The sequence below is a fragment of the Chlorocebus sabaeus genome, chromosome 14, assembly GCF_047675955.1.
Source record: "Chlorocebus sabaeus isolate Y175 chromosome 14, mChlSab1.0.hap1, whole genome shotgun sequence".
NCBI lineage: Eukaryota > Metazoa > Chordata > Mammalia > Primates > Cercopithecidae > Chlorocebus > Chlorocebus sabaeus.
In genome coordinates this window covers 70,116,196-70,142,174 of record NC_132917.1, presented here as the reverse complement: position 1 = coordinate 70,142,174, position 25,979 = coordinate 70,116,196, and the positions used below count along the sequence as shown (strand labels likewise).

The following is a 25,979-nucleotide window of genomic DNA, read 5'->3' as shown; positions in this document are numbered from 1 at the left end:
GGGGCACAATCATAGCTCACTGGAGCCTCCATCTCCTGGACTCAAGCAGTCCTCCCACCTCAGGCTCCTGAGTAGCTGGGACAACAGCTCCACCATGCCCGGCTAATTTTTTTATTTTTTATTGAGGCAGGATCTCCCTATATTGCCAGGTTGGTCTCAAACTCCTGGCCTCAAGTGATCCTCCCTCCTCGGCCTCCCAAAGTGCTAGGATTGCAGCTATGAGCCCTCTTGACCAGCCAGAAGGATTCTTTTAAAACAAAACACAAAAAGAATTATCCGTAATGGGAAAAAATATAAATAGGATTCTTTTAAAACAAAACACAAAAAGAATTATTAAAAGTCCACAAAGTAGGAGGAAATATTGTAACACATAACTGACAAAGAGCCATTACGATACTATGTAAATATATTCGACAGGCCGGGTGCAGTGGCACAGGCCTGTAATCCCAGCACCTTGGGAGGCCGAGGCGGGTGAATCACAAGGTCAGGAGTTCAAGACCAGCCTGGCCAAGGTGGTGAAACCCAGTCTCTACTAAAAACACAAAAATTAGCCGGGCGTGGTGGCATGCACCTGTAATCCCAGCTACTCAGGAGGCTGGGGCAGAGAATTGCTTGAACCTGGGAGGTGAAGGTTGCAATGAGCCAAGATCACGCCACTGCACTCCAGACTGGGCAACAGAGCAAGACTCTATCTCAAAAAAATAGAATAAAATAAAATAAAATAATAAAATAAAATAAAAGTACTCGACAAGCCAACAAGTAAATAGAAAAGATTTTTTTTTGAGATGGAATTTTGCTCTGTCGCCCAGGCTGGAGTGCAGTGGAGCAATCTCAGCTCACTGCAACCTCTGCCTCCCAGGTTTAAGCAATTCTCCTGCCTCAGCCTCCTGAGTAACTGGGATTACAGGCCTGTGCCACCGTGCCTGGCTAATTCTTGTATTTTTAGTACAGACTGGGTTACACCATGTTGGCCAAGCCAGTCTCAAAATCCTGGTTTCAAGTGATCCGTCCACCTCAGCCTCCCAGACTTCTGGGATTATAGGCGTGAGCCGCCATCCAGCCACAATAGGAAGATTTAAACAGGATCAATTGTAGTAGGCCAGGCAATAATAATAACAATAGTGGCTTTAGGGTGATAACAGTAAGCTAGAGAGATGTGAATAGATTCAAGAGATATTTACATAATTGGATATTTATAATCATAAAACATTTGCTTTATTTTATATTTAATAATATACTTATATAAAATAATTATTCAACCAAAGTTTTGAATATATATGTATTTTTTTGGCAGAGAGCTCTGAAGCAATTGTGTGTGTGCGTGTGTTCGTGTATATATATTTTTTTTATTTTTTTTTTTAATCTGAGACAGGGTCTCTGTCGCACAGGCTGGAGTGCAGTGGCGTGATCTCAGCTCACTGCAATCTCTGCCTCCCGGGTTCAAGTGATTCTTATGTCTCAGTCTCCCGAGTACCTGGTATTACAAGCATTCACCACCACGCCCAGCTAATTTTTGTATTTTTAGTAGAGACAGGGTTTCACCGTGTTGGCCAGGCTGGTCTCGAACTCCTGGCCTCAAATGATCCACCTGCCTCGGCCTCCCAAAGTGCTGGGAATACAGGCGTGAGTCATCATGCCCAGCCAACAATTGAATATATTTTTAAAAAGTACTCATGACTTCCAAAGTGTTGATTGAATTCTTCATTCTGCAGAAGACAGTTTTCTTTGCTTGTGAGCTTTTTTTCCCCCACCAAGGCATCATAATTGACCAAGGAGTATCATGACTAGAGAGTGATAACACTTCAAGCTCATTCTTATTGGCATTAATTTTTTTAAAAAGTGATAACATGAGAATTGCTTTCTAAATTATCAGTTTGATTTATAAAGTTTCATCTGGAAGTCTTCAAGCAAGGTTGGCCATAGCTGGGTTTCTGGCTATCACCCATAGCTAACCTGAGGGTTAGAAAAGGTAGCGGCAATTAGCAAAATTTACTTCCTCCCCTCATCCCAGGCCTCCTGGCCCCCATTTATCTCACCCACATCCTGAACATGAGCAAATAGGAAAGAGCCCTAGTCCCTCTTATGCCACTGTTTGTCTCTGGCAGAGAGGCTGGGAGTGCTTCTGCCACTGCTGGGCTGGCGTTCACAGGATGGCAGGCAGGAGAGGTGGGAAAGGAATCAAGATGACAGAACTGACTACCCAGGATCCTGAAAGAGCTGTGACTTGTTTCCAGTGAATCAGCCCAGGCTTGAGCCAGATAATCCTGAAACCTCATTTTCCCACCCTCAAAGTACCAGGGTAATATATCACAGACAGGTATCTGAGCTTCCTAACATGACATCAAACTCCGCTTCCACCATGACTCCCATCTGATTTCCACAGCCAGCTAACTGCAAGTCAGGAATCATTTTTCTTTTCCTTTTTTTTTTTTTTCTTTCTTTCTTTCCTTTTTTTTTTTTTTTAGGCAGAGTCTCGCTCTGTCACCTAGGCTGTAGTGCAGTGGCACCATCTCAGCTCACTGCAACCTCCACCTCCTGAGTTCAAGTGATTCTCCCACCTCAGCCTCTGAGTAGCTGGGATTGCAGGTGTGTGCCTCTATGCCCAGCTAATGTTTTTAAATTTTAGTAGAGATGGGGGTTTCACCACGTTGGCCAGGCTGGTCTCAAGCTCCCAGCCTCAAGTGATCTGCCTGCCTCAGCCTCCCGATGTGCTGGAATTACAGATGTGAACCACCACTCCAGCCAAGAATCATTTTTCATAAATACTAAAAGTACCATTCAATTTGTGTATACAAACTAACAAGCCTGAATTACTCAAGGACTTTTAAATTCATTTAGCGTGATTAACTTGGTTCTTACAAGTAGGAGCTGTTGGAGAGGTTCTGTCTGGAATTTTAGGAATAAGAGGGAAAGGTGAGTAGTTTCAGACTGTGCTATAAAGAAGAAAGAAAGAACTTTCTGTGGAACATGGGACATAAGTATAAACACTAAGTCAGTCACAATGGAGATTTCCTACTTTTTCTAGTCTGGAGTTAGCCCATCAGGATTGGAATTCTAGCTTCACCAGTTTAAAAATGTGCAATCTCTGGCAAGTGGTTTCACCTCCCTAGGCCTCAATTTTCTGCCCTGAGTGAGAGAAAAGAGGAGAGTAAAGTACCCACCTCATAGGGTGCTTTGTCACGGAAATTAAATGAGATCATCCCATAGAAGGCACTTAAAACACTGTCTGGCACATTATTTAATAGTTGGCATCACCCTTTTTCCAGCTGCTGCTGGGAGCCGCCTATAGTCGAGTTTGAAGTGAACAGGCTGTCTCAAGACCCTGAACTGTGATTTATGGGGAGATACTCATACTTGTACTCACTAGAGAGGGCCTGGTGCTGGAAGAACACAGCTTGCTTTCTTTTTTTTTTTTTTTTTTTTCTTTTTTTGAGACAGAGTCTCACTTTGTTTCCCAGGCTGGAGTGCAGTGGCATGATCTCAGCTCACTGCAACCTCTGCCTCCAGGATTCAAGTGATTCTCCTGTCTCAGCCTCCCAAAGTAGATGGGACTGCAAGTCCCTGCCACCATGCCCGGCTAATTTTTGTGTTTTTAGTAGAGACAGGGTTTCACCATGTTAGCCAGGCTGGTCTCAAACTCCTGACCTCAGGTGATCCACCTGCCTCTGCTCCCCAAAGTGCTGGGATTCCAGGCATGAGCCACCGCGCCTAGTCAGAGCACAGCTTTCTTCAAAGAAGCTTGGGTTGAGTCAAACGCCCCCCTGCCCTCAAACTAGAGTTCTCCTGCCATCTAGTGCCCAATGGCAGAAAATGGTTAAATTCCAATGACGGCCCCATTCCTTTGTTCCACCCCATCCCCATCTTGCACCCCCATGCCTGACAAGGCTTTCTCTTCAGCCCCATATGCCAAGCAAACACCCATTCATCTCAATTCAATTCAAAGCCTCAATTCAAGCCTTATCTCCTCTAAGAAAGCTTTCCTGAGGAACCTGGATGGCTCACTCCCTTCTTGCCAGCCTGGGCCACCTCCTCCAGCACACCTCTTCCAACACTGCCCCTCCCCCTTCTCCATGGAGTGTGCGTTTCCCTTCTCCACTGAGACTACCCTCTGGACCCACACCCCTAGCTGACGTACTCGATAAATGAATGCACACGACAGTACTGTTATGGGTGGGACAGTGAGGCATTCCGAATAAAACTGCTTCAGGAATTCAGAAACAGTTTCATGTTGCTGGCACATAGTGCCTCATTGATGATCTGCAGCCCCTGCTTTTCTCTGAGGTTCATTTTTTATTAGAAATAAATGCATAAACATACATCTACCCTGTGATCCAAGAATCCCATTTCTAGATATTTACCCAAAAGAAAAGAAAATATGTGTCTACAAAAGACTTGGTCAAGGACTGCATGGTGGTGCATGCCCATAATCCATTTGATAGGCAGAAGCAGGAGGATAGCTTGAGGTCAGGAGTTTGAGACCAGCCTGGACAACATAGCAAGATCCCGTCTCCAAAAGAAAAAAAAAAGTGGTCAAGGATGTTCATAGTCACCACTTTATTCATAATAGCTACTAACTGAAAAGATCCAGACACCCATCAGCAGGGGAATGGATCAACAAATGTAGGCTGGGCCTAGTGGCTCATGCCTGCAATCCCAGCATTTTGGAAGGCCGAGGTGGGTGGATCCCTTGAGCCCAGGAGTTGGAGACCTGCTTGGCTAACATGGTGAAACCCCGTGTCTACAAAAAAATACAAAAATTAGCCAGGCATGGTGGTGCATGCCTGTAATCCCAGTTACTCGGGAGGCTGAGACATGAGAATCACTTGAACCAGGGAGGTGGAAGCTGCAATGAGCTGAGTCCGCATTACTGCACTCCAGCCTGGGTGACAGAATGAGACCTTGTCTCAAAAAACAACAATAACAAATGTGATATGTCCATTCAATAGAATACTACTTAGCAGCAAAAAATAACCAACAACGCTGTTCAATATCAAAAGCATTATGCTAAGCAATTTTTAGCAATATGCTATTTTTAAAAAGTCAGACAGAAAAGGAGTACTTATTGAATAACATACATATGACATTCTAGAAAGAGAAAATGTAATCTACAGTGACAGAAGCAGACCAGTGAGGGCAGGGGTGGGGAGATGGGGAAGAAAGGACGGAGATTGGGACAAGACAGAGTTTGGGTTTTTGTTGTTGTTGTTTAGAGACAGAGTCTCACTGTCGCCCAGGCTGGAGTGCAATGGCGTGATTTCGGCTCACTGCAACCTCTCCCTCCCGGATTCAAGCAATTCTCCTGCCTCAACCTCCCAAGTAGCTGGGACTACAGGCATGTGCCACTACACCAGGCTAATTTTTGTGTTTTTAGTAGAGACGGGGTTTCGCCATTTTGGCCAGGCTGGTCTCAAACTCCTGTGCTCAGGTGATCCACCTGCCTCAGCCTCCCAAAGTGCTGGGATTACAGTCCAGTCCTAAGCCACCGCGCCCGGCCGACAGGGTTTGTTAAAACTCATCAAGCAGCACGCCTAACATCTGGGCATTTATCCGTATGTAAATTACATTAAATTATTTTAAAGAATGTAAAGGTAGGGATCAAGGGAGGGGAGGAGGAAAGGCAGGCAGCAACCGCGGGGCAGGTGTTCCGGTGACTGGTTCCCAGGCGGGAGGACGACGGTGGGCTCGCAGACACCAGCATGCAGTAGCTCCGTTCGGCCGCCAGGTGGGGGGCGTGGGCCAGGGAAGGGAGGGCGGTGAAGGGCGGTGAGGGGGCGGGCCCATACGCCGATTCTATATGGGCGCCGGCGCGGAGCGCCGCGGGGTAGCGCGGGGTAGCCATGGCGGAGCTGCAGCAGCTGCGGGTGCAGGAGGCGGTGGACTCCATGGTGAAGAGTCTGGAAAGAGAGAACATCCGGAAGATGCAGGTAGCGAGGTTGGGGCCGAACCGGGACCCTCTTCTCAGCGGGTGGGTTCCGGGCCCTTCCCTCAGCCACCATGCGACGCCTGGCACAGCAGCCCGCGTCCCCGGAGACCGGGTGTGGGCGGCCCTGGGGTCGCCGCGGCTGCCTCGGACAGGACTTCGGAAGCTTTGGCGGATCGGATGAAATCCGTGTGCCCTCGCCATACGCGAGGCTGTTTTCCGCCCCGTCCGGCCCGGGGCAGGAGCGTCCCCGGCGCCAGGTGGGAAGCCCCTGTTGGCAGGCGCTCGCCCCACCACCTTCCCCTCTTACGCGGCCCCTTCCGCAAGTGAGCGGCCCGAGGCCCAGCAGAGGCGCTGCCAAGCTGAAAGACCAGAAAGGCGAGGGCTTCCGGCCTCCCGGATAGCCAGGTCATGCCCTCTTCTCTTGCGCCCAACTCCGCTTCACACAGCGCGGGTTTCTACACTGTTCTCTGAGCCCCGCAATGCCTCTGTGTGTGTCGGTCCTGCTTCTCTCACGGAGTATGCGTTTCCCAGATAGTGCCCCTTGAGTCATTGATTAGAGGGTTGGCTGCCCTCTGGTGGAATTTGTATTACTAGGTTGCTGACCTCTGAACCCCGTGGAAGAAGCACCTAGTTTTCAGAATTTGGCTTCGTCAGACCACCCTACCCTCACCCACTCGGGCATACCTCTGTTCACCCAACCATCGGTGCAACAGGTGCCGATGAGCTAGCAGCAAGGAGACCATGAAACACTACACTAGACATTGAGGATAATTTTCCCCAGTGGTGGTTTTAAGGTCCTGGTGTCTATTCTCAGGGAAGGCGAAAGCAGAAGGTAGAGAGGGAGGTGCAGATATACACATGGCCTTCTGACTCCTGTAGTGCTCCATAGTCATCTGTGTCCCCAGAGGCTTTCCTACCTAATCTCTCTCTGCCCTTTCTCCCCAGGGTCTCATGTTCCGATGCAGCGCCAGCTGTTGTGAGGACAGCCAGGCCTCTATGAAGCAGGTGCACCAGTGCATCGAGCGCTGCCATGTGCCTCTGGCTCAAGCCCAGGCTTTGGTCACCAGTGAGTTGGAGAAGTTCCAGGTGAGAAATATCCTAGACATAGCACTCTAGTCTTTGATACAGACTTTTACAGGAGATGACAAGCATTTGTTCAAAACTCTTGGCTTTAGTGTCTTGGTTCTGTTAAGAGTTGTGATAGTCATGGCCAACCAGGTTTCACAGAATTTGAAATTTTGCAAAAAGTCTTGGCAGTCGAGTGCCTTAAGTTGAACATCATTTCCTATAGAAATGATGTAGGCCAAGTGCGGTGGCTCATGCCTGTAATTCCAGCACTTTGGAAGGCTGAGGCCGGTGGATCATGAGAGCAAGAGATCAAGACCATCCTGGCCAACATGGTGAAACCTCATCTCTACTAAAATACAAAAAATTAGCTGGGCGTGGTGGCACGCACCTGTAGTCCCAGATACTAGGGAGGCTGAGGCAGGGGAATCTCTTGAACCCGGGAGGCGGAGTTGCAGTGATCCAAGATCACACCACTGCACTCTAGCCTGGCAACAGAGCGAGACTGTCTCAAAAAAAAAAAAAAAAGAAATGATGTAATGGGGAGTTACCAGGGGAGTTCATGACCCAGAGCCCTTATACAGTTTGTTGGGGAGGAAGCGTTTGTTTGTTCCTTTTGTCATAACCACCAAATATAATATGTATACTGTATAATATAAAGTTTCCTGACTGGGCGCATAGCTCACGCCTGTAATCCCAACACTTTGGGAGGCCAAGGCGGGTGGATCTCAAGGTCAGGAGTTCGAGACCATCCTGGCCAACATGGTGAAACCCCGTCTCTACTAAAACTACAGAAATTATCCAGGCATGGTGGTGGGTGCCTGTAATCCCAGCTACTCGGGAGGCTGAGGCAGGAGAATCGCTTGAAACCAGAAGGCGCAGGTTGCAGTGAGCCAAGATCACGTTCCATTGCACTCTAGCCTGGGCAACAAGAGTGAAACTCTGTCTCAAAAAAAAATAATAATGGCCGGGCACGGTGGCTCACGCCTGTAGTCCCAGCACTTTGGGAGGCTGAGGAGGGCGGATCACGAGGTCAGGAGATACAGACCATCCTGGCTAATACGGTGAAACCCCATCTCTACTAAAAATACAAAAAATTGGCTGGGCGTGGTGGCAGGCACCTGTAGTCCCAGCTACTCAGGAGGCTGAGGCAGGAGAATGGCGTGAACCTGGGAGGCGGAGCTTGCAGTGAGTTGAGATTGTGCCACTGCACTCCAGCCTGGGCGACAGAGACTCTGTCTCAAAAAATAAAATAAAATAAAAATAAATAAATAAAGTTTCCTAAAACATATTAATTTATTTTTAAAAGAGCAGAATCTCTAGAAAGGTAGGATAGCCTTGAAAAGGTAAAGATTAGAATAACACCCTTCCACCATTTTGTGGACTTATATACCCACCCAGGACTGCCCCTACTTGCTATACCCAGAGGGCCGCCCCTCTGTCACTAAGGAGCAGTCATTTATGTGAATCATTATTACTGTTGACTCACTGATTTCTGGCTCACAAGCCCCTCTGAGGTTACTAAAAGAGCTCCGTCTTTCCTTCTCTGGAGCAAAGAGTATCCACAACTTCATTTTACTCCCATCTTCTAAGTATATTTTTCTGGAAGCTGGGGGAAGCAAACCTACTTCCAAGCCAGCCTTTCATAGCCTGAGGTTCCATCCACATGGAAAACTTATACCTAATGTGATACATCTTTACATTTTTCCATTCAAAACTTCAAAGTTACTGCCATTATGAAGGAATAACTTCTTCAAGATCATGGAACCCCAAAGGGTTTCTTTGTGTTCTTTTTGACAGCTAATTTTATAGATGGGGTCTTTGAAAATTTGATTCTTGGATTGCTCTATAACTCTCCTTGCATTATCTTTTTAGTCCTCTCCAAGTGGACTTCCACTCTTCACTGGACCAGAACTGCTCCTGCCACTCACTTCCATGGGGCCGAATCCGGGGGTCATTTCTCAGTCTTCATCTTACTCTGTCTGCATCATTGACACAATGGATCCCTCTCCTTCTTAAAGCACTTTATTCAGTTGGTCACCAGGATGTCTCACTCGCCTTGTTTTCTGCCTCCTTCCTTAGCCTCCCTTTCTTACCCTCCTTTGCTATCTCTTCCCCGCTCCAGCCTCTGAGCATCAGAATGCCCAGGGCTGTCCTTGTTTCTTTTCTCCTTTCTGACTACTTCTCTAGTCTCCTCTAGCCTCATAGCTGTAAATATAATCTCTATGCTGACAACTCCTGCATTTATATCTATAGGCCAGACCTCACTCATAAACTCCACATTCACATATCCAACTAATTCCTCAACATCTCCATTTACTTTGCCTCTTTCCTCTCACTGGAATATAAGTTCTGTAAGGGTAAGAACTTTGTTTTACTCACTGCTCTATTCCCTAACATTAAAAGAGTGCCTGGCACATAGTAGATGCTCAATAAATATTTGTTGAATTGAATGTTTTCCTGTAGAAAGAACAGACTTTAGACCGGGCGTGGTGTCTCACACCTGTAATCCCAGCACTTTGGGAGGCTGAGGCAGGCGGATCACCTGAGGTCAAGAGTTTGAGACCGGCCTAACCAACATAGAGAAACCCCCTCTCTACTAAAAATACAAAATTAGCCGGGCATGGTGGCGCATGCCTGTAATCCCAGCTACTCAGGAGGGCGAGGCAGGAGAATCACTTGAACCTGGGAGGCGGAGGTTGTGGTGAGCCGAGATCATGCCATTGCACTCCCACTCAGGCAACAAGAGCGAAACTCCGTCTAAAAAAAAAAAAAAAAAAAAAAGAAGGTGTTTGTAAGTCTTACAATAACGTCTAGGGACCTCTCATTTCCTGGAAGAATGTTCTGTACAATTTATTCTGTCATTCACTTGCTTTCTAGTAATAGTTGGAGCCCTCCTGGTGCCATCTTCTGTTTGAGTCAAGACAGTCTCGGAAAGCCAAACACAGTGGTTCACACCTATAATCCCAACATTCTGGGAGGCCGAGGAGGGAGGATCACTTGAGCCCAGGAGTTCGAAACCAGCCTGGGCAACATAGGGAGATCCCATCTCTACAAAAATAATTTCTAAGAAAATATTAGCCAAGAGTGGGGGCTTGTGCCTGTGGTCCTAGCTACTTGAGAGCGGAGGTGGAAAGATAGTGTTAGCCTCGGACGTTGAGTCTGCAAAAGCCATAATTGTGCCACTGCAGCGCAGCACTCCAGCCTGGGCAACAAAGTGAGACTCTGTCTCAAAAACAAAACCTTGGCCAATCACACTACCGTGTCCCTTTAATTGACCAAGATAATACATATTAAACCTGTACCACAGGGCCTAACACATAACGAGCACACAGTAAGTAGATGGAGGCCTTACTCTCAGCTTTTTCTGTCTTCTTCCTTCTTGCCACAGGACCGCCTGGCCCGGTGCACCATGCATTGCAACGACAAAGCCAAAGATTCAATAGATGCTGGGAGTAAGGAGCTTCAGGTGAAGCAGCAGCTGGACAGTTGTGTGACCAAGTGTGTGGATGACCACATGCACCTCATCCCAACTATGACCAAGAAGATGAAGGAGGCTCTCTTATCCATTGGGAAATAAAAGTCTTTGCCAGTGGCCATCGGGGCTGAGGGCAAGAATATATTTTTTATAAGGAATTGGGAATTTTAGTCTTTTAAGCAAGGTTTACAAATGAAGAAATGAAAGATGGCCACAAGTGTAAGGCATATGTCACTTGCCTCTGGACACTGGTTATTTTATGTTTCAGTCCTAAAAAAAATGAAATGGAAAAAAGTGGTGCTAAATCGGGTCAGAGAGATTACAGGAGAGTTTTAGAGCTTATTATTTCCTGTGGCCAGCGCTTGTCCTGTAACAAGCCAGAGCCTTCCAAGGTACCAGACTCTTCTTACTACACAGGTACTAACGGGCTGGCAGGTTAGAGTTGGTGGAGTCTGAGAAGACATATTTTCTCTTTGTTGCCAACATCCTGTTTACCAGAAGTGTCACCATACCATTTTCCATAAGCTGTGAAACAAAATCAATGAGGTCACTAACTTAGAAGGGAAAGAAAGTTTTCTGGGTCTTTGTTTTGTAGGTTTTGGGTAATTTATACAAGGACATACAAGTTGATCTTAAGATGTGGAATTGGGAGGGAGACTAGTTTGGATAAGAACTTTGAAAGGTTCCTTATGGATCCCCATTTCTGGTCATCAAGATGTGGATGTATGTTTCTTAAAGTTATTACATGCTACATCTTTCAGCCTGGAGACCATGCAGAAACATGAGAGGTGATGACACTAATTATGGGAAGCAGAATTACTGGCTGATGGCCCCTGAGGCTGTGTATAGCAAAATGACAGGACAATCCTGCAGTAACACTTTTCCCTTCAAGAGAAGGGGCTTTTGATTGTGATATATACTAGTATCTAGGAATGAACAGTAAAAGAGGAGCAGTTGGCTACTTGATTATAACAGAGTAATGAAGTACTGGATTTGGAAAAACCTGGTTTTATTAGAACAGATGGAATGAACGCCTAAACCTAGCATTGCCTACTTAGCCCCCTGAATTAACAGAGCCCAACTGAGACAAACCCCTGACAATAGGAATTCAAGGGAGAAAAAGTAAGCAACTTGGGCTAGGATGAGCTGACTCCCTTAGAGCAAAGGAGAGGCAGCCCCCATTACCAAATACCATTTTTGCCTGGGGCTTGTGCAGCTGGCAGTGTTCCTGCCCTGGCGTGGCAACTTACTGTTTTGATAGCAACTTCGTTGTATTTTCACCAACTTATTACTTGAAATTATAGCCTGTCCATTTGCTGTTTCTAGGCTGTGACATATTTTCTTAGTGGTTTGGTTTTAAAAATAAATAAGGTTTAATTTTCTCCCCACTATTGTGTTTTCTTTCCTTATATCTGGGCAGTGAATATATAACTTTCTCAGGATGCTTCTCCTTTTAAAAGGTTAAATGAGTTTAAAATGTCCAGAAGAGCAGAAATTAGTTGTTATGGTTCAGATTCAGAACTGGTTCATTGTAAATGGGAAAAACTTTGAGAGGAGACTAGGACATTGTGACTTAAAGTTCATTAATGTAGAAAAGAAACTATCTATGAGGCTAAAAAGAGAAATTCATTATCTATGTCAGTCTCTAGCTTCAACTAAACACTAATAGCAAGTGGTAGTAAAGGTACAAAGCTATGACCCTGCTAGAAAAAAATAGAGTGTCTAAGATTTTGAGTACTAAGAGAGTGCAAAATATGTGATGAGTTTAAGTCTTTACTATCATTGGTATTTAAATAGAGCCATTCCAGAATATCAGGAATTAACTGAATTTTTGAGAACCATCCCCTATTTAAAATCAACACGGCATTTTATTTCGGTTTAGTCTTCTATAATCCGTGCATTCTCCTATTTTGGGGTAACATAACTGGGAACAAGTCCGAGGCCACTTTTTACACATCTTGACATGAAAAAGGAATACCTTGTATTAGAGAATGTTTGTGTGCTGCACTTCACGTTTTATATACGGGGCAATGGCACATCAGTGAGTTCTGGAGGTAATGTTTGAAAAATTGCAGAACTGCCAGGCATGCTGGCTCATGCACTCTGGGAGCTGGAGGCAGGCGGATCTCTTAAGGCCAGGAATTCGAGAACAGCCTGGGCAACAAAGCAAGACGTCGTCTCTACAAAAAAAAAAAAAAATTAGCTGGGTACAGTGGCTTGCGCCTGTAGTCTAAACAACTCAGGAGGCTGAGGTGGGAGGATTGATTGAGGCCAGGGGTTCGAGGTTGCAGTGAGCCATGATCACATCATGCATCCCAGCCTGGGTGACAGAGCAAGACCTCATCTCAAAACAAAAAAAAATTTTTTTTGCAAGACCCGTCAGTCGGAAATAGATTGAAATTCTTGGAGACAGGCCCAGTCACCTTACTCTCCAATGGTGCAGAGGCTGCTAATTTGCATGTTACCGGAACCCTACTTGGTCTGAAAGTATGCTGTAGGATACCTGCCAAAGAAATATAGAGGCCCGGCCGGGCGCGGGTGGCTCACGCCTGTAATCCTGGCACTTTGGGAGGCCGAGGCGGGCGGATCACGAGGTCAGGAGATCCAGACCATCCCAGCTAACACAGTGAAACCCCATTTTTACTAAAAATACAAAATATTAGCCGGGCGTGGCGGCGTACATCTGTAGTCCCATCTACTCAGGAGGTCCTGAGGCAGGAGAATGGCGTGAACTCAGGAGGCGGAGCTTGCAGTGAGTCGAGACGGAGCCACTGCACTCCAGCCTGGGGGCAGAGCGAGACTGTCTCAAAAAAAAAAAAAAAAGAAAGAAATATAGAGGCCCATTCCTCCAGGGATCATTATTTGGTATTTTGGTATATATGAAGAAAACAAGCGATACGATCCACAGACATGCGGGATTTGCCGGGTTTGCCCAGAAGTTAGAGAGGGGACTGTTATCTCAGTATTTCAATTTTATTTTTTAAATAGAGGAGGGGTCTCGCTATGTTGCCCAAGCTGGTCTCGAACTCCTGGGCTCAAGAGATCCAAAGTTCTGGGATTTACGGCGCCGGGCTTTTTTTTTTTTTTTTTTTTTTTTTTTTTTTGGCTGTTCCATAGACAAGAACACGGATACTCCATCGTCAGAATACCCGTTATCTCAATTTTGCACACGGAAAACCGAATTTAGAAAGGTGCCTAGAAGGCCCACCCCTCTGTCCTGGCCAATCGCTGACGACGCAACCGGAAGCTCAGCAATGACCGAGGCGCTCAGATATCGCGAGGTGAAGTGTTAAAAACTGCCAACAATCGATTGGCTAACTAGGTCGATGACGCCAAACGCAAGACGCCGGGCCTACCGCGGGAGCTTGAGGGAAGCAGTGCATTCAGTTCCAAGGCGTCTGTGAGCCCGCGGAGTATACGCCATGAGCAAAGCTCACCCTCCTGAGTTGAAAAAGTAAGTATGTGTGAGAGCCAAACCGAAGTGGTCGCTTCTTTGCGTCACCCGAGTCCCTTGGTGTTTCAAGCCGAATGACTTGAGCCGCTTCACCTTATTTCTTCTTCCGGTCCGAGGTCGCCGGGATCCCGGCCAGGCTCCGGCGCATGAGACGTGAAGCCCGCGCAGAGCTCGCGCGTTGGCGTGGTTACCGCCGGCAGCCACCAAACCTCCTTCTGGCCGACTAGTCTCTCTGTCCCGCGCTCCGGCCCCTAGTCACCCGGCGCTGTCCCTCGTTCCTTGAAGATCTCCAATGCCAGCTTTTGTTGAACATCTCTAATAGCATCATGTTCTAGATAGACGGCTAGAGGGGGAAATTCTCTAAAGGAACTAAGGAGGGGATGGAAGGGAAGTGTTTTTAAAACTACGTGAGGCATCGGAATCCAAAAGCCACTTTAGCCTTAGAGAATGTGTTTGTAGGTGTTTCTTTGAGCTTTTACTTAGAAACCTCATTCTTTTTTCTTGCCTATTTTTACATTAAGCTTGAATGTCATGTGTTATCTTGCTCTGATATTGAAACTATGTAAGAACATTCATTTCTAAAATTAATGTTCTAAAAAATAAAATATTTTTTAGAACATTAATTTTTTTCTAATCAGAAAAGGCTAATTTTTTGAAGTTTTTTTTACACACCCAGTAAAGACAAACAACTTTAAGGAGGAGAGCCTTAATTTATGTAGGACTCAACGTAAAACTTTAAACTCCTCAAATACTTTTTGACTGGACTTAACAGGTTATGTGTTTCCTCAGTACGTTTCTATTTTGCTTGTACTCCCTGATGCTGGAATTCTACATGTATTAATTGGATTACACAAAGGATGCAAAATTTTTACAGGAATCAGTTTTTTCTGGTGTAGCATGTGGTTGGCTTTGTGTATAGTTCATTTATTACCAGGCCCATGGAAGTCAGACATAAGGAAAAGTTCCTATTTAATAATTTTGCGGCCGGTGGCGGTGACTCACGCCTGTAATCCCAGCACTTTGGGAGGCCAAGGTGGGTGGATCACCTGAGGTCAGGAGTTCGAGACCAGCCTGGCCAACATGGTGAAACCCCGTCTCTACTAAAAATACAAAAAATTAGCCAGGAATGGTGGCGCGCGCCTGTAGTCTCAGCTACTCGGGAGGCTGAGGTAGGAGAATCGCTTGAACTCGGGAAGTGGAGGCTGCAGTGAGTCAAGATCTCGCAATTGCCCTCCAGCCTGGGCAACAAGAGGGAAACTCTGTTTCAAATAATAATAATATTGCATTTAAAGGTATATTTGTATCAAAGCCATCTTTTGTATGAAAACTACTTTCATGTATATTTTAGTTAGGTCTGTTAAGGAATTATTAAAACATAGCCTAACGTTAGAAAAATAGAAGTTAGTCAGAAATTATTGTGAAAATTATTCTTTTTATCTGAAAGTTATTTTATTGGTGAGTTGGTGATGTAAGTATCCTCTGGATTCATCAGGGACTGGTGAAATGGTGATTTTTCTTTTTTTAAACAAAAGGACCATTCTCTACTTGTAATCTAAGATTTTATTTGTGATTCATAACATAGGTTTTGAAAATTTCAGAGAAGGAAGCTAGTTTTAATACCTTTCTCTTCTCATCCATAGGTTTCATGAATTGTGAAATCCCGTGAGATCTGCCGTCAAAATGACTTTCAAATTTTTTCTTCCTTTGCTTTCTCACAGATAGCATCTTCTTTTACACCATTATGCCCTCCTTCTGGCTTAGCGTAACTCAGGGGTTCTTAAATGGGGGGTAAGGAATCTGGTGCTACCGGCTTCTAGTGAGTAGACACCAGGGATGCTGCTAAACATCCTACCGTTATTCGGCTGCCCCCGACAATACAAAATTACCTGGTCCCAAATGTCATTAGTGCAGAAGTTGAGATACACTGGCTTAACCGAATTCTTCCTTCCACTTCTTAAAATTTGCTGCCACAGTGGTCTTGCCAGTGACAGCTTTAATAATTTATCACAGTATGCAAAACTGAATCCATACTTAAGCCAGCATTCAAACGCCAAACCTTACAGCTGCTAATACTCACGTGTTCCCTTCTCCAGTCAGACCAAACTATTTGTGTTTGCTCTCACTTGCTGTGTGACTGCGAAAAATTGATTTAGCTTTTCCAAGCCTAGTTCTCCATCTGTAAAAACGGTAGAAATGACAGACCATAATTGCATGCAAAGTCGTTGTAAAGATTGTATAAGATCTTGTGTTATATTTGATATGTTTTATGTATCTTATTAAAATAGTTTTGTTCATCATGCTTCATAAATATGTGTGTATATATTATATATAATATGTAATATATATTACATATATAATTTTATATATAATATTACATATATATTACATATATATATATATATATATATATTTTTTTTTTTTTTTGAGATTGAGTTTCGCTCTTACTTCCCAGGCTGGAGTGCAATGGTGCAATCTCGGCTTACTGCAACCCGTGCCTCCCAGGTTCAAGCAATTCTCCTGCCTCAGCCTCCCGAGTAGCTGGGACTACAGGCATGCACCACCACACCCGCCTAATTTTTTTTTTTTTTTTTTTTTTTTTTTTTTTTTTAATTAGAGACGGGGTTTCTCCATGTTCATCAGGCTGGTCTTGAACTCCCGACCTCAAGTGATCCACCTGTCTCAGCCTCCCAAAGGACTGGGATTATAGGTGTGAGCCACTGCACATGGCCCATAAATATATTTTCACTTGTAAATGTATCTACTCCCTCCTTCAGTCATGCTCCTTGTATTATATTTACATTCTCCCATGATAATCCTATACATTAAAATTGACTAAGTGCCCCACTTCATGGCCCATATACTAAACGTTTTTTTTTCCATTTTTTTATATTTTAAAATTTGAATGAAATTTCATGTTTTCTGGCCTATAAATGGAAGAGGTTAAAAACTGGTTTGACTGCATGGCTTAGTATTCTCGTATTCCACTAAAATAGAATTTTCTTTTAATTCATATTGTTTGAAGTTTCAAATGTGCATTTATTATACTAAAGTATACTTAAATGTTGAAGACTACCCTGAACATTTATGCTTGTTGTTTTAATATTAAATGAACACTATTTATCTCAAATATAAAATACTTGTTGAATTGGATATGATTTGATTACTGTTTGCTGTCTTTACAACTTAGTTTTGGAAATAACCAAATGTAGGCAAGTCTTTGTTTTTCTCTTATGACTATAAAATCCAATCATTGAAAATTAGGTCAGTGAGACCAGATGTGGTAGCTCATGCCTGTGTAATCCCAGCAGCACTTTAGGAGGCTGAGAGGGAGCATATTTTTTGAGACCAGGAATTCAAGACCAGCTTGGCAACATAGTAAGACTCCATCTCTTTAAAAAAAAAAAAGAAAAGAAATTTCGGTCAATGAAACAACATAGTATTGAACAATAAGAATGTTTTCATAATTCACATTAGTGTACTCTACTTAATGTAGATTAATGTAGTTTAAATATATTTCATTTTTATTGTCTTTCCTCTTCCCAAGTTACTTTGCATCGTAGAATGTCTAATTTAGGTAACCCTTTATGCCCCCCCTGTTTTTTTTTTAACCTGAGACAGGGTTTCACTCTACTGCCCAAGCTGGAGTGCAGTGGCGCATTCATGGCTCACTGCAGACTCAACTTCGCAGGCTCCAGTGATTCTCCAACCTCAGCCTCCCAAGTAGCTGGAACCATAGGCACGTGCCACCACCCCCAGCTAATTTTTGTATTTTTGGTGGAGATGGGGTTTCACCATGTTGCCCAGGATGGTCTCAACTCCTGAGCTCAAGCAGCCCACCCACCTCAGCCTCCTAAAGTGCTGGGATTACAGGCATGAGCTACCTCGCCCTACTCCCTCACTCTTTACAGCAATACAGTATTTTTACTGTTTTAAATTTCATTATTCCCATTGTATAAATTTTAGCAAATTATCTTAACTGTATTTATGTACTTGTTTATGCTTAAATTTTTTTAATTGGTTATATAATCTTTACCCTTTTCCTTTTTCAGATTTATGGACAAGAAGTTATCATGTAAGTTTGTTGTTGTTTTGGAGTTTAAGTCATTCAGTTGCTTTTTACATGTGTCTTAGCAATATGTTTGGAGCAACTTTATAAAAATTTAAAGCGCAGAGGACCTCTAATTCACATCCATTAATTAAACAGATTACTTAATCCTAACTTGACAATTTTATTTACCTAATTTCTGATATTGAATTAATTTAACAGCACTTCAGACTTTATCTTATATAAGCCTTTCCTCACTCTGGCAAAATTAGTAGGATTTATCAACCTTTTTTCTTTAAATAAGCTACAAAGGACTTAGACAAGGAACAATTATTTTGTTTCTTGGGAATATGTAGAAATAACAGATTTGTTCAATTTATCTAAAAATCTGACCCACGCAGTACTTGAAATATGTGTAGGGGAAAAAACCGCGAGTGTTAGAAGCAAGCAGCCTTCAGCTTGAGTCTCACTTCTACCATACAGTAGCTGTATAACCATGAACCCAGTTACTTAAAAGCTTGGGCACGGTGGCTTACACCTGTAATCCCAGCACTTTGGGAAGCCAAAGCAGAAGGATCCCTTGAGCTCAGGAGTTGGAGACCAGCCTGGGCAACATAGGGAGCCCCCATCTTTATAAAAATTTTAAAAAGCTCTAAAGTTTAGTTCTGTCCGATAAAGTAAGGATAATACTACTTTTTAGGATTCTTATAAATTAAAATGTGGAAGTAAATACAAAAATGTTTAACCCAGTTCTTGGCATACAGTAAGGATAGTGGGTCAAACATCTCAAATACTTGTGTTTTATCCCACCTGATTTCTAGTGAATGCTTGATAGCTAATGGACAGTTTATCTAAAACGTCTTTTTCCCTTTTTAATAGTGAAATTAAATGGTGGCAGACATGTCCAAGGAATATTGCGGGGATTTGATCCCTTTATGAACCTTGTGATAGATGAATGTGTGGAGATGGCAACTAGTGGGCAACAGAACAATATTGGAATGGTGGTGAGTAAAGATACAAGATTTCTCTTGGATATTTCATTTTTCTTTTGGAATGTGTATTAACTTTCCTAGTTAGTAACCCCCAGAAATGGCAAATAATAGGCAAGATTAGACTTTCCATCTCCTTTTTAGTTGAACATATGGCAGTTACTCAGATGTGGTAATATCCTGGTTACCTGTAGGTAATATCTCAACTATACAGAACCTAAGATCCTAGGGCTTGAAATAGCTGTTGGAAATCCTTTTTAAGCTTTATTCTACAATAGAGGCTCATAGTTGGTCCTTCATTAGAGCAGGAGTTCTGAAACCTTAACATGTATATGAATCCCCAGGGAATCTTGTTAAAATGAAGATTCTACTTCAGTAGGTGTGGGGCGGAACTTATTAAGGTTTTGCATTTCTGCCAATGCCTAATGCAGATCTGCCAGTTCACAGATAACACTTTCTGATTTTACTTGTATACACAGTTAACCTGGGTTTTCTGGTTTACCATACCCAAAATTTTAAGGTAGCCAAGGTAAATGTTACAAGGGATAATCACAGTGACAGTTATTCACATGAGAGAAAAAGCAGGAAAAAATTAAAAAGCACATACTGAGCCCTCATAGGATTAAACATTCCTACATTCATTGGGCTGTAGTTTTAGCGATTACTGAAGAAGAGTTTTGATACCCCCACTTTGAGTCCTTCTTTGTCTAACACAGGACAACATACCTAATAAAGTGGTAGACCCAAAGCTATTGAAAAAGGTGAGCCAAAAAGGACAACTTACTTTTAGCAAATGATTAAGCATAAAGACCTCCAAGGAGTGTTAAGAGTTGCTAATTATTAGCCTTGATTTATTAACCTTGATTTTTAAGTTTGAGCAGTACAGTTGAAGATAGACCTATTTTGACATCTCTGTTTAATTTTTGTACATACCATTCTTTCTAAGGTTTGTGTTATTATTTCAGATACTTTTTTCAGATACTTATTTCAGATACTTTTTCATTACTATATTTTGAAAAGCAAATCGATAGTCATGACTGAAAAAACAGTTTAAGAGTCTCCAGATACCACACTGTACCTCCAAGTTCCTTGTAAATTGACTTTCAGGTATATTCCCTTGTGAGCTTCTGTTGAATAAGGCTGCCAGCATCATTAGTAGACAAGTCCTTATAAAAACACTTTCTAGATACCCCAAGATTTTCCTCTAAGCCCTTATTTTTACAAATAAATTTTCATTCTAATAGAAGCTGGATTCGGTTTTTAGTTCCTTGCAACAAATTTGCTGAAAAGGATTCAGGAAGGAATCCTAATTGTCAATTCTGCTTTGAGAAGATTAGAGAATTATATAACACACTGCTCATTGGAATTTTATCAGAGAAGGAATAGAGCATCCCTCTGTCAATTTTCCCCCAAAACTTTATGGACTTAATTTTCTTTGCACAGAAATTAGTTGAAAGCACTGCCATCCCAAGTCATTTAAGTAATGATTACCTACTTAGTGTGTTGGGCAGCCTCCTCTTCCATCTCTGAGGTTTATGTGACACACATACCCCCAACCCCCAGCCAAAGAAAAAAAAAGTTTTCATCAACAGACAATGATTCTTGCTGCTGAGTCTTCACTTTGAAAAAGAAATAATAATACATCAGTCTTCTTTAATAAAAAGACATTTTAAAAGGCAAGAACAGAGATGAACTTTTTGACTTTTCTAAAGTTGGAAGAAGGGAAACAAATAGGTTAAGATTTTGTTCATTTTGTTAGAAGTTGTTTGACAAAGGACAGTTGGTTTCAATATTACCTTGTCCAAGTCAGTGATCCATTGAGGCCACTGAAATTACTTAATACTGTTTTATTGCAGTTATGTGTGTATTGGCTGGGCACAGTGGCTCACATCTATAATCCCAGCAGTTTGAGAGGCTGAAGCAGGAGGATCTCTTGAGCCCAGGAGTTCAAGATCAGCTTGGGCAACATAGTGAGACCTCATCTCTACAAAAAATTTAGAAAATTAGCTGGGCGTGGTGGTGTGCACCTGTAGTCCCAGCTACTCAGGAGGCTGAGGCAGGAAGATCACCTGAACCCAGGAAGTCGAAGCTGCAGTGAGCTGAGATCACACCACTGCACTCCAGTCTGTGTGACAAAACGAGATCCTGTCTCAAAAAGAAAAAGGATGTATGTGTGTTTTCAGGAGTTTGTTTGTTTTTAACCTGTCAGCTGGATCATTACCTAATGATAAATCTCAACTATTTTCTCTTTTTTTTTTTTTTTTTTCTGAGGCGGAGTCTCGCTCTGTCGCCCAGGCTGGAGTGCAGTGGCCGGATCTCAGCTCACTGCAAGCTCCGCCTCCTGGCTTTATGCCATTCTCCTGCCTCAGCCTCCGGAGTAGTTGGGACTACAGGCACCCGCCACCTCGCCCGGCTAGTTTTTTGTATTTCTTAGTAGAGGAGGGGTTTCACAGTGTTAGCCAGGATGGTCTCGATCTCCTGACCTCGTGATCCGCCCGTCTCAGCCTCCCAAAGTGCTGGGATTACAGGCTTGAGCCACCACGCCCGGCCCAATCTCAACTATTTTCTGAGACATCCCCAGAGTTGTCAGTGGCATCGCCTCTATCTTACATTTTATTATGTTACATAATTCAGGCACTCTTGCTAGAGTTGTGCTTCTGTAGCATCATTGAAGCACAACAAAAGGAGCAGGATGTAATTCTGGACCTGATGGTTCAAGTTTGATTTGGAGAATTAGGCCTCAAACACAGTGGCAAAGAGGAATAGCACTACGGTAGGCCTCCTTTGTCCTCAGAGTAGGTACCAGAAACCACAGATAGTAGTGAACCCTTTGCACAAATTTTGTGTGTGTGTGTGACAGAGTCTCACTCTGTTACCCAGGCTGGAGTGCAAAGGTGTGGTCTCAGATCACTGCAACTCCGCCTCCTGGGTTCAAGCGATTGTCCTGCTTCAGCTTCCCAAGTAGCTGGGACTATAGGCACACATCACCACACCCAGCTAATGTTTGTATTTTTAGTAGAGACAGGGTTTCAGTATGTTGGCCAGGCTAGTCTCAAACTCCTGACCGCGTGATCCACCTGCCTTGGCCTCCCAAAGTGCTGGGATTACAGGCATGAGCCACCACACCTGGCCAGCACGAATTTCTTTTTACTGCTTCACAATCTCACAGATAGAAGATTCGTCCTTACCATAAATCTTAGCAGTCTCAACATATGATTCTTTTTCTTATTAAGTCAAGAACTTGTACCTTTTCACTTAAAGAAAGCACTTTACAGCTTCTCTTTGGCATATCTGTATTGCCGGCATCACTGCTCTTATACTTTCAGGCTATTATTAAGTGAAATAAGGGTTACTTGAACACAGGTAACCCTTTGATAGCACAACAATCAGTCAGAAAACTGAGATAACTGATTAATGGGCAGCATGGAGATGCTAGACAAAGGATAATCCACATCCAGGGACAGTATCATCACACTGTGAGGGATCATCACACTGCTCAGAACAGCATGCAATGTAAAACTTATGGATTGTCTGTTTCTGGGATTATACATTTAATGTTTTTGGACCACAGATAAGATGGGACAAAGTTCACCATCTAACCTTATTTTCTAAATAATATCTGACAAGACAAGTGTGTAAATTTAGCAGGGAGGTAGGCAGGAAGACTAACTTTTCTTGCTTTGGTCAGTGAGATGTGATGTTCAATATCTGTTGCCAAAAAAAAAGTAGGGAATTTAAAAGTCTGATAACTGGCCAGGTGCAATGGCTCACACCTGTAATCCAGCACTTTGGGAGGCCAAGGCAGGAGGATCACTTGAGACTAGGAGTTTGAGATCAGCCTGGGCAACATGGTGAGACCCTGTCTCTACAGAAAATTTAAAAATTAGCCCAGCTTGGTGGCTCATGCCTCTGGTCCCAGCTACTTGAGAGGCTGAAGTGGGAGGATCACTTGAGCGCAGGAGGTCAAGGCTGCAGTTAGCTGTGATAGAACCACTGCATTCCAGCTTGGGTTGACAGAGCAAGACCCTGTCTCAAAATAATAATAATAATAATTAAAATAAAATTCTGATAACTGGGTAAGCATATTTCTACTCCTGGCTTATTCTGGGCACGGTGATGTGCGCCTGTAGTCCCAGCTACTCAAGAGGCTGAGGAGGGAGAACCACTTGAGCCTAGGAATTTGAGGATGCAGTATGCAGTGATTGTGCCTGTCAATAGCCACTCTACTGCAGTCTGGTCAGCATAGCTAGTCCCAGTCTCAAAAAAATGGAGGGGAGCTGTATTCTTACTGGTTTTTGTTGTTGGCTTGAGACAAGGTCTCACTCTGTCACTGAAGCCAGAGTGCAGTAGCATGGAGCTTGGTTTACTGTGGTCTCAACCTCCCTGGGCTAAGTTGATCCTCCCACCTCAGCCTCCCGAGTAGCTGGAACAGAGGTGTGCATCACCACCCTCAAATAATTTTTGTATTTTTTGTAGAGACAGGGTTTTACCATGTTGTCCAGACTGGTGTCAAACTCCTGGGCTCAAGCTATCTGCCCACCTGGGCCTCCCAAAGTGCTGGGATTACAGGCGTGAGCCACCGTGCCTAGCCATTCTCTTTTAAATCTCTTTACTACCTTATCATACTTATTGCTGATAATTGGCTGCCAGGTTCCAAGACACTTTTCCTACCAGTTGTGTTCCCTTCTATTCTGTCAGCTGCAGTATTCACATGTGAGTTCTTTGATTCGTATTTACCAGGTACTTGAGCCCTCTGTGTGCCTGCTACTATTTTAGGCACTAGGGTTTTGCACCAAAGCCCCTGGCCTCATAAAATTTACATTTGCATGGAGAACACAATAAATTACAGTGTATGTGTAAATAAAACAAGCATGATACGGGGAGAAAAGAACAAGTTACAACTACTTTTACTCTAGCTGCCTATAAGTATAGCTCCAGTTTGAATCTTTTTAGAATGCCTCCATTTCTAATAAACACCTCAAAAATATTACATTACTTATCCTTTTCCTCCTGTACCCCTCCATTCACCTATCCAGTTCTACTTGACTGATGGGTGATCTATCGATTATTATGATCTACGGTCTATTAGGGACTTCTTGTTTTTAGTCCCCTAGCCTTCCTGTTTCACTTATTTTTCTACCCCTCTTGAATTCATTTACCAGCTGATTCATTTATACTCTGATGTTTGTTTTTGTTTTTGTTTTTGTTTTTTTGACAAAAGACAGTTTTGCTCTTGTTGCCCACACTGGAGTGCAGCGGCGCTATCTTGGCTCACCACAACCTCCATCTCCCAGGTTCAAGTGATCCTCCTGCCTCAGCCTCCTGAGTAGCTGGGATTACAGGCATGTGCCACCACACCCAGCTAATTTTGTATTTTTAGTAGAGATGGGATTTCTCCATGTTGGTCAGGCTAGTCTTGAACTCCTGACCTCAGGTGATCCACCCACCTTGGCCTCCCAAAGTGCTGGGATTACAGGCGTGAGACACTGCACCCCCTGATAAGTATTCTTATCTTCATTTATGGCTTATCTACTAGGTCAAGCACTATTCTCCTAGGGCCCTTTTTTAATAACCTTTCTGCCTCTAGGTTCTGTCATTTTCAAACTTTGGTGTATTTAATATCTTGTTGCCAGGACACTTATGATTGTCATTCCCCCAAATGTGAAACTCTCACTGGCTCATTATTAGTTTCTGATGTCCTCCAAACACTAAGATTGGCATTTGAAGCTTTCCAAGATTGAGTGCCAAGTATCTTTGTTTCCTGATTCTTTTCATGAACTTTTTACTGCATTCAAATTAGATTACTTCCTTATCCTCTTATACTTTGTCTTCATCTCAGTTCTGTCTAGAATTTCCTAAAATCTCCTTTTCAAAATTCTACCCAATTTTCAAGACCCAGGTAAAATGTCATTTTCATAAAGCATGCCTTTCACAATTTCCCATCCTGGTTTGTTCCCTAAATGATCTTATACCTCCAAACTGTACCTAACATACTCTACTCTACATATTTTACTCATTAATTTTTGGATCCCATAGAGTCAGGGATGGGCATTTAGAGTCCTGCATTTTAAAAGATGAAATTAGAGCCAGGTGTGATAGCTCACACCTGTAATCCCAGCACTTTGTGAGACTAGGGTGAGCAGATCACTTGAGGTCAGGAGTTTGAGACCAGCCTGGCCAACATGGTGAAACCCTATCTCTACTAAAAATACAAAAATTAGCTGGGCGTGGTAGAGGGGCTTCTGTAATCCTAGCTACTTGGGAGGCTGAGGCAGGAGAATCGCTTGAACCTGGGTGGCAGAGGCTGCAGTGAACCAAGATTGCACCACTACACTCTAGCCTGGGCAACAGAGTGAGACTCTGACTCAAAAAAAAAAAAAAGAAAGGTGAAATTAAGTCATTGGAGACTTGGCATTAGAATCTCACAAAGCTAATTGTTAGCCTTAAATCTAGAAGATGTCGGTCTTACAAAGGGCTTAGAGTTGTTTGGTGACCTTTTGGCTTGAACAAAGCTTTACAAAACAAACTGACATGTAGTATTGAAAAACCATTAATGATTTGGTGAAAATTCTTAAATCATCATAGTTATGTTGTTACATGAGTTCTTTTCAAATTTATTTTTCTCTTTCTTAGGTAATACGAGGAAATAGTATCATCATGTTAGAAGCCTTGGAACGAGTATAAATAATGGCTGTTCAGCAGAGAAACCCATGTCCTCTCTCCATAGGGAAATTAGGTCATACACATTTTCATATTAGACTTTTTGTTAAATAAACTTTTGTAATAGTCAAAAATGCTTTCTCAAATGTTCTGAATATAGAATATTAGCTCTCATTCCAATTTTTTCTAACATGAATTTTCCTGATTGACACTGATATCAAAGGGTTTTATGCATTAAAGTGGAAGAATCTTATTAAATGTGAAACATGGCAAGGATTCCTTTTGTCTATCTTTCAACACTAAACAGATAAAGAAGTTGCAAACATGAATGAGTTTCTTCTAAAACACTAATTTTCAAAACTTAA

At 43.1% G+C, this 25,979-nt stretch overlaps 2 protein-coding genes across 6 annotated transcripts; both read left to right on the top strand.

The window, feature by feature from the left end:
* Nucleotides 1-5,716: 5,716 nt before the first annotated feature.
* On the top strand, nt 5,717-11,854 carry FAM136A (family with sequence similarity 136 member A). The gene is made up of 3 exons (XM_007970318.3): nt 5,717-5,924; nt 6,869-7,009; nt 10,380-11,854. The coding sequence occupies exons 1-3, from the start codon at nt 5,838-5,840 to the stop codon at nt 10,566-10,568; spliced, it is 417 nt and encodes a 138-aa protein (XP_007968509.1). The 5' UTR covers nt 5,717-5,837; the 3' UTR covers nt 10,569-11,854.
* A 1,936-nt stretch (nt 11,855-13,790) lies between these two features.
* Nucleotides 13,791-25,890, top strand: SNRPG (small nuclear ribonucleoprotein polypeptide G). Of its 5 annotated transcripts, none has more exons than XM_007970323.3 (5): nt 13,817-13,920; nt 15,561-15,708; nt 17,970-17,992; nt 18,845-18,969; nt 25,588-25,890. In XM_007970323.3, exons 2-5 carry the CDS (start codon nt 15,662-15,664, stop codon nt 25,636-25,638), a joined length of 246 nt encoding a protein of 81 aa, XP_007968514.1. In that variant the 5' UTR covers nt 13,817-13,920; nt 15,561-15,661; the 3' UTR covers nt 25,639-25,890. The 5 variants fall into 5 exon arrangements, with proteins under 5 accessions (XP_007968517.1, XP_072879164.1, XP_007968514.1 ...); XM_073023062.1 differs by lacking the exon at nt 15,561-15,708 and adding an exon at nt 17,182-17,295 and having other exon boundaries at nt 13,818-13,920; XM_007970326.3 differs by lacking the exon at nt 15,561-15,708 and having other exon boundaries at nt 13,791-13,920.
* The last annotated feature ends 89 nt before the right edge of the window (nt 25,891-25,979 follow it).

What these genes read in the sequence shown, in the direction of transcription:
- FAM136A (XM_007970318.3), top strand. Translation starts at nt 5,838, where the DNA reads ATGGCGGAGCTGCAGCAGCTGCGGGTGCAGGAGGCGGTGGACTCCATG. An exon ending in AGAACATCCGGAAGATGCAG is followed by an intron (nt 5,925 to 6,868) that starts GTAGCGAGGTTG and finishes CTTTCTCCCCAG; the next exon opens with GGTCTCATGTTCCGATGCAG. An exon ending in GTGAGTTGGAGAAGTTCCAG is followed by an intron (nt 7,010 to 10,379) that starts GTGAGAAATATC and finishes TTCTTGCCACAG; the next exon opens with GACCGCCTGGCCCGGTGCAC.
- SNRPG (XM_007970323.3), top strand. Translation starts at nt 15,662, where the DNA reads ATGCCCTCCTTCTGGCTTAGCGTAACTCAGGGGTTCTTAAATGGGGG. An exon ending in CAGGGGTTCTTAAATGGGGG is followed by an intron (nt 15,709 to 17,969) that starts GTAAGGAATCTG and finishes TTCCTTTTTCAG; the next exon opens with ATTTATGGACAAGAAGTTAT. An exon ending in TATGGACAAGAAGTTATCAT is followed by an intron (nt 17,993 to 18,844) that starts GTAAGTTTGTTG and finishes CCTTTTTAATAG; the next exon opens with TGAAATTAAATGGTGGCAGA.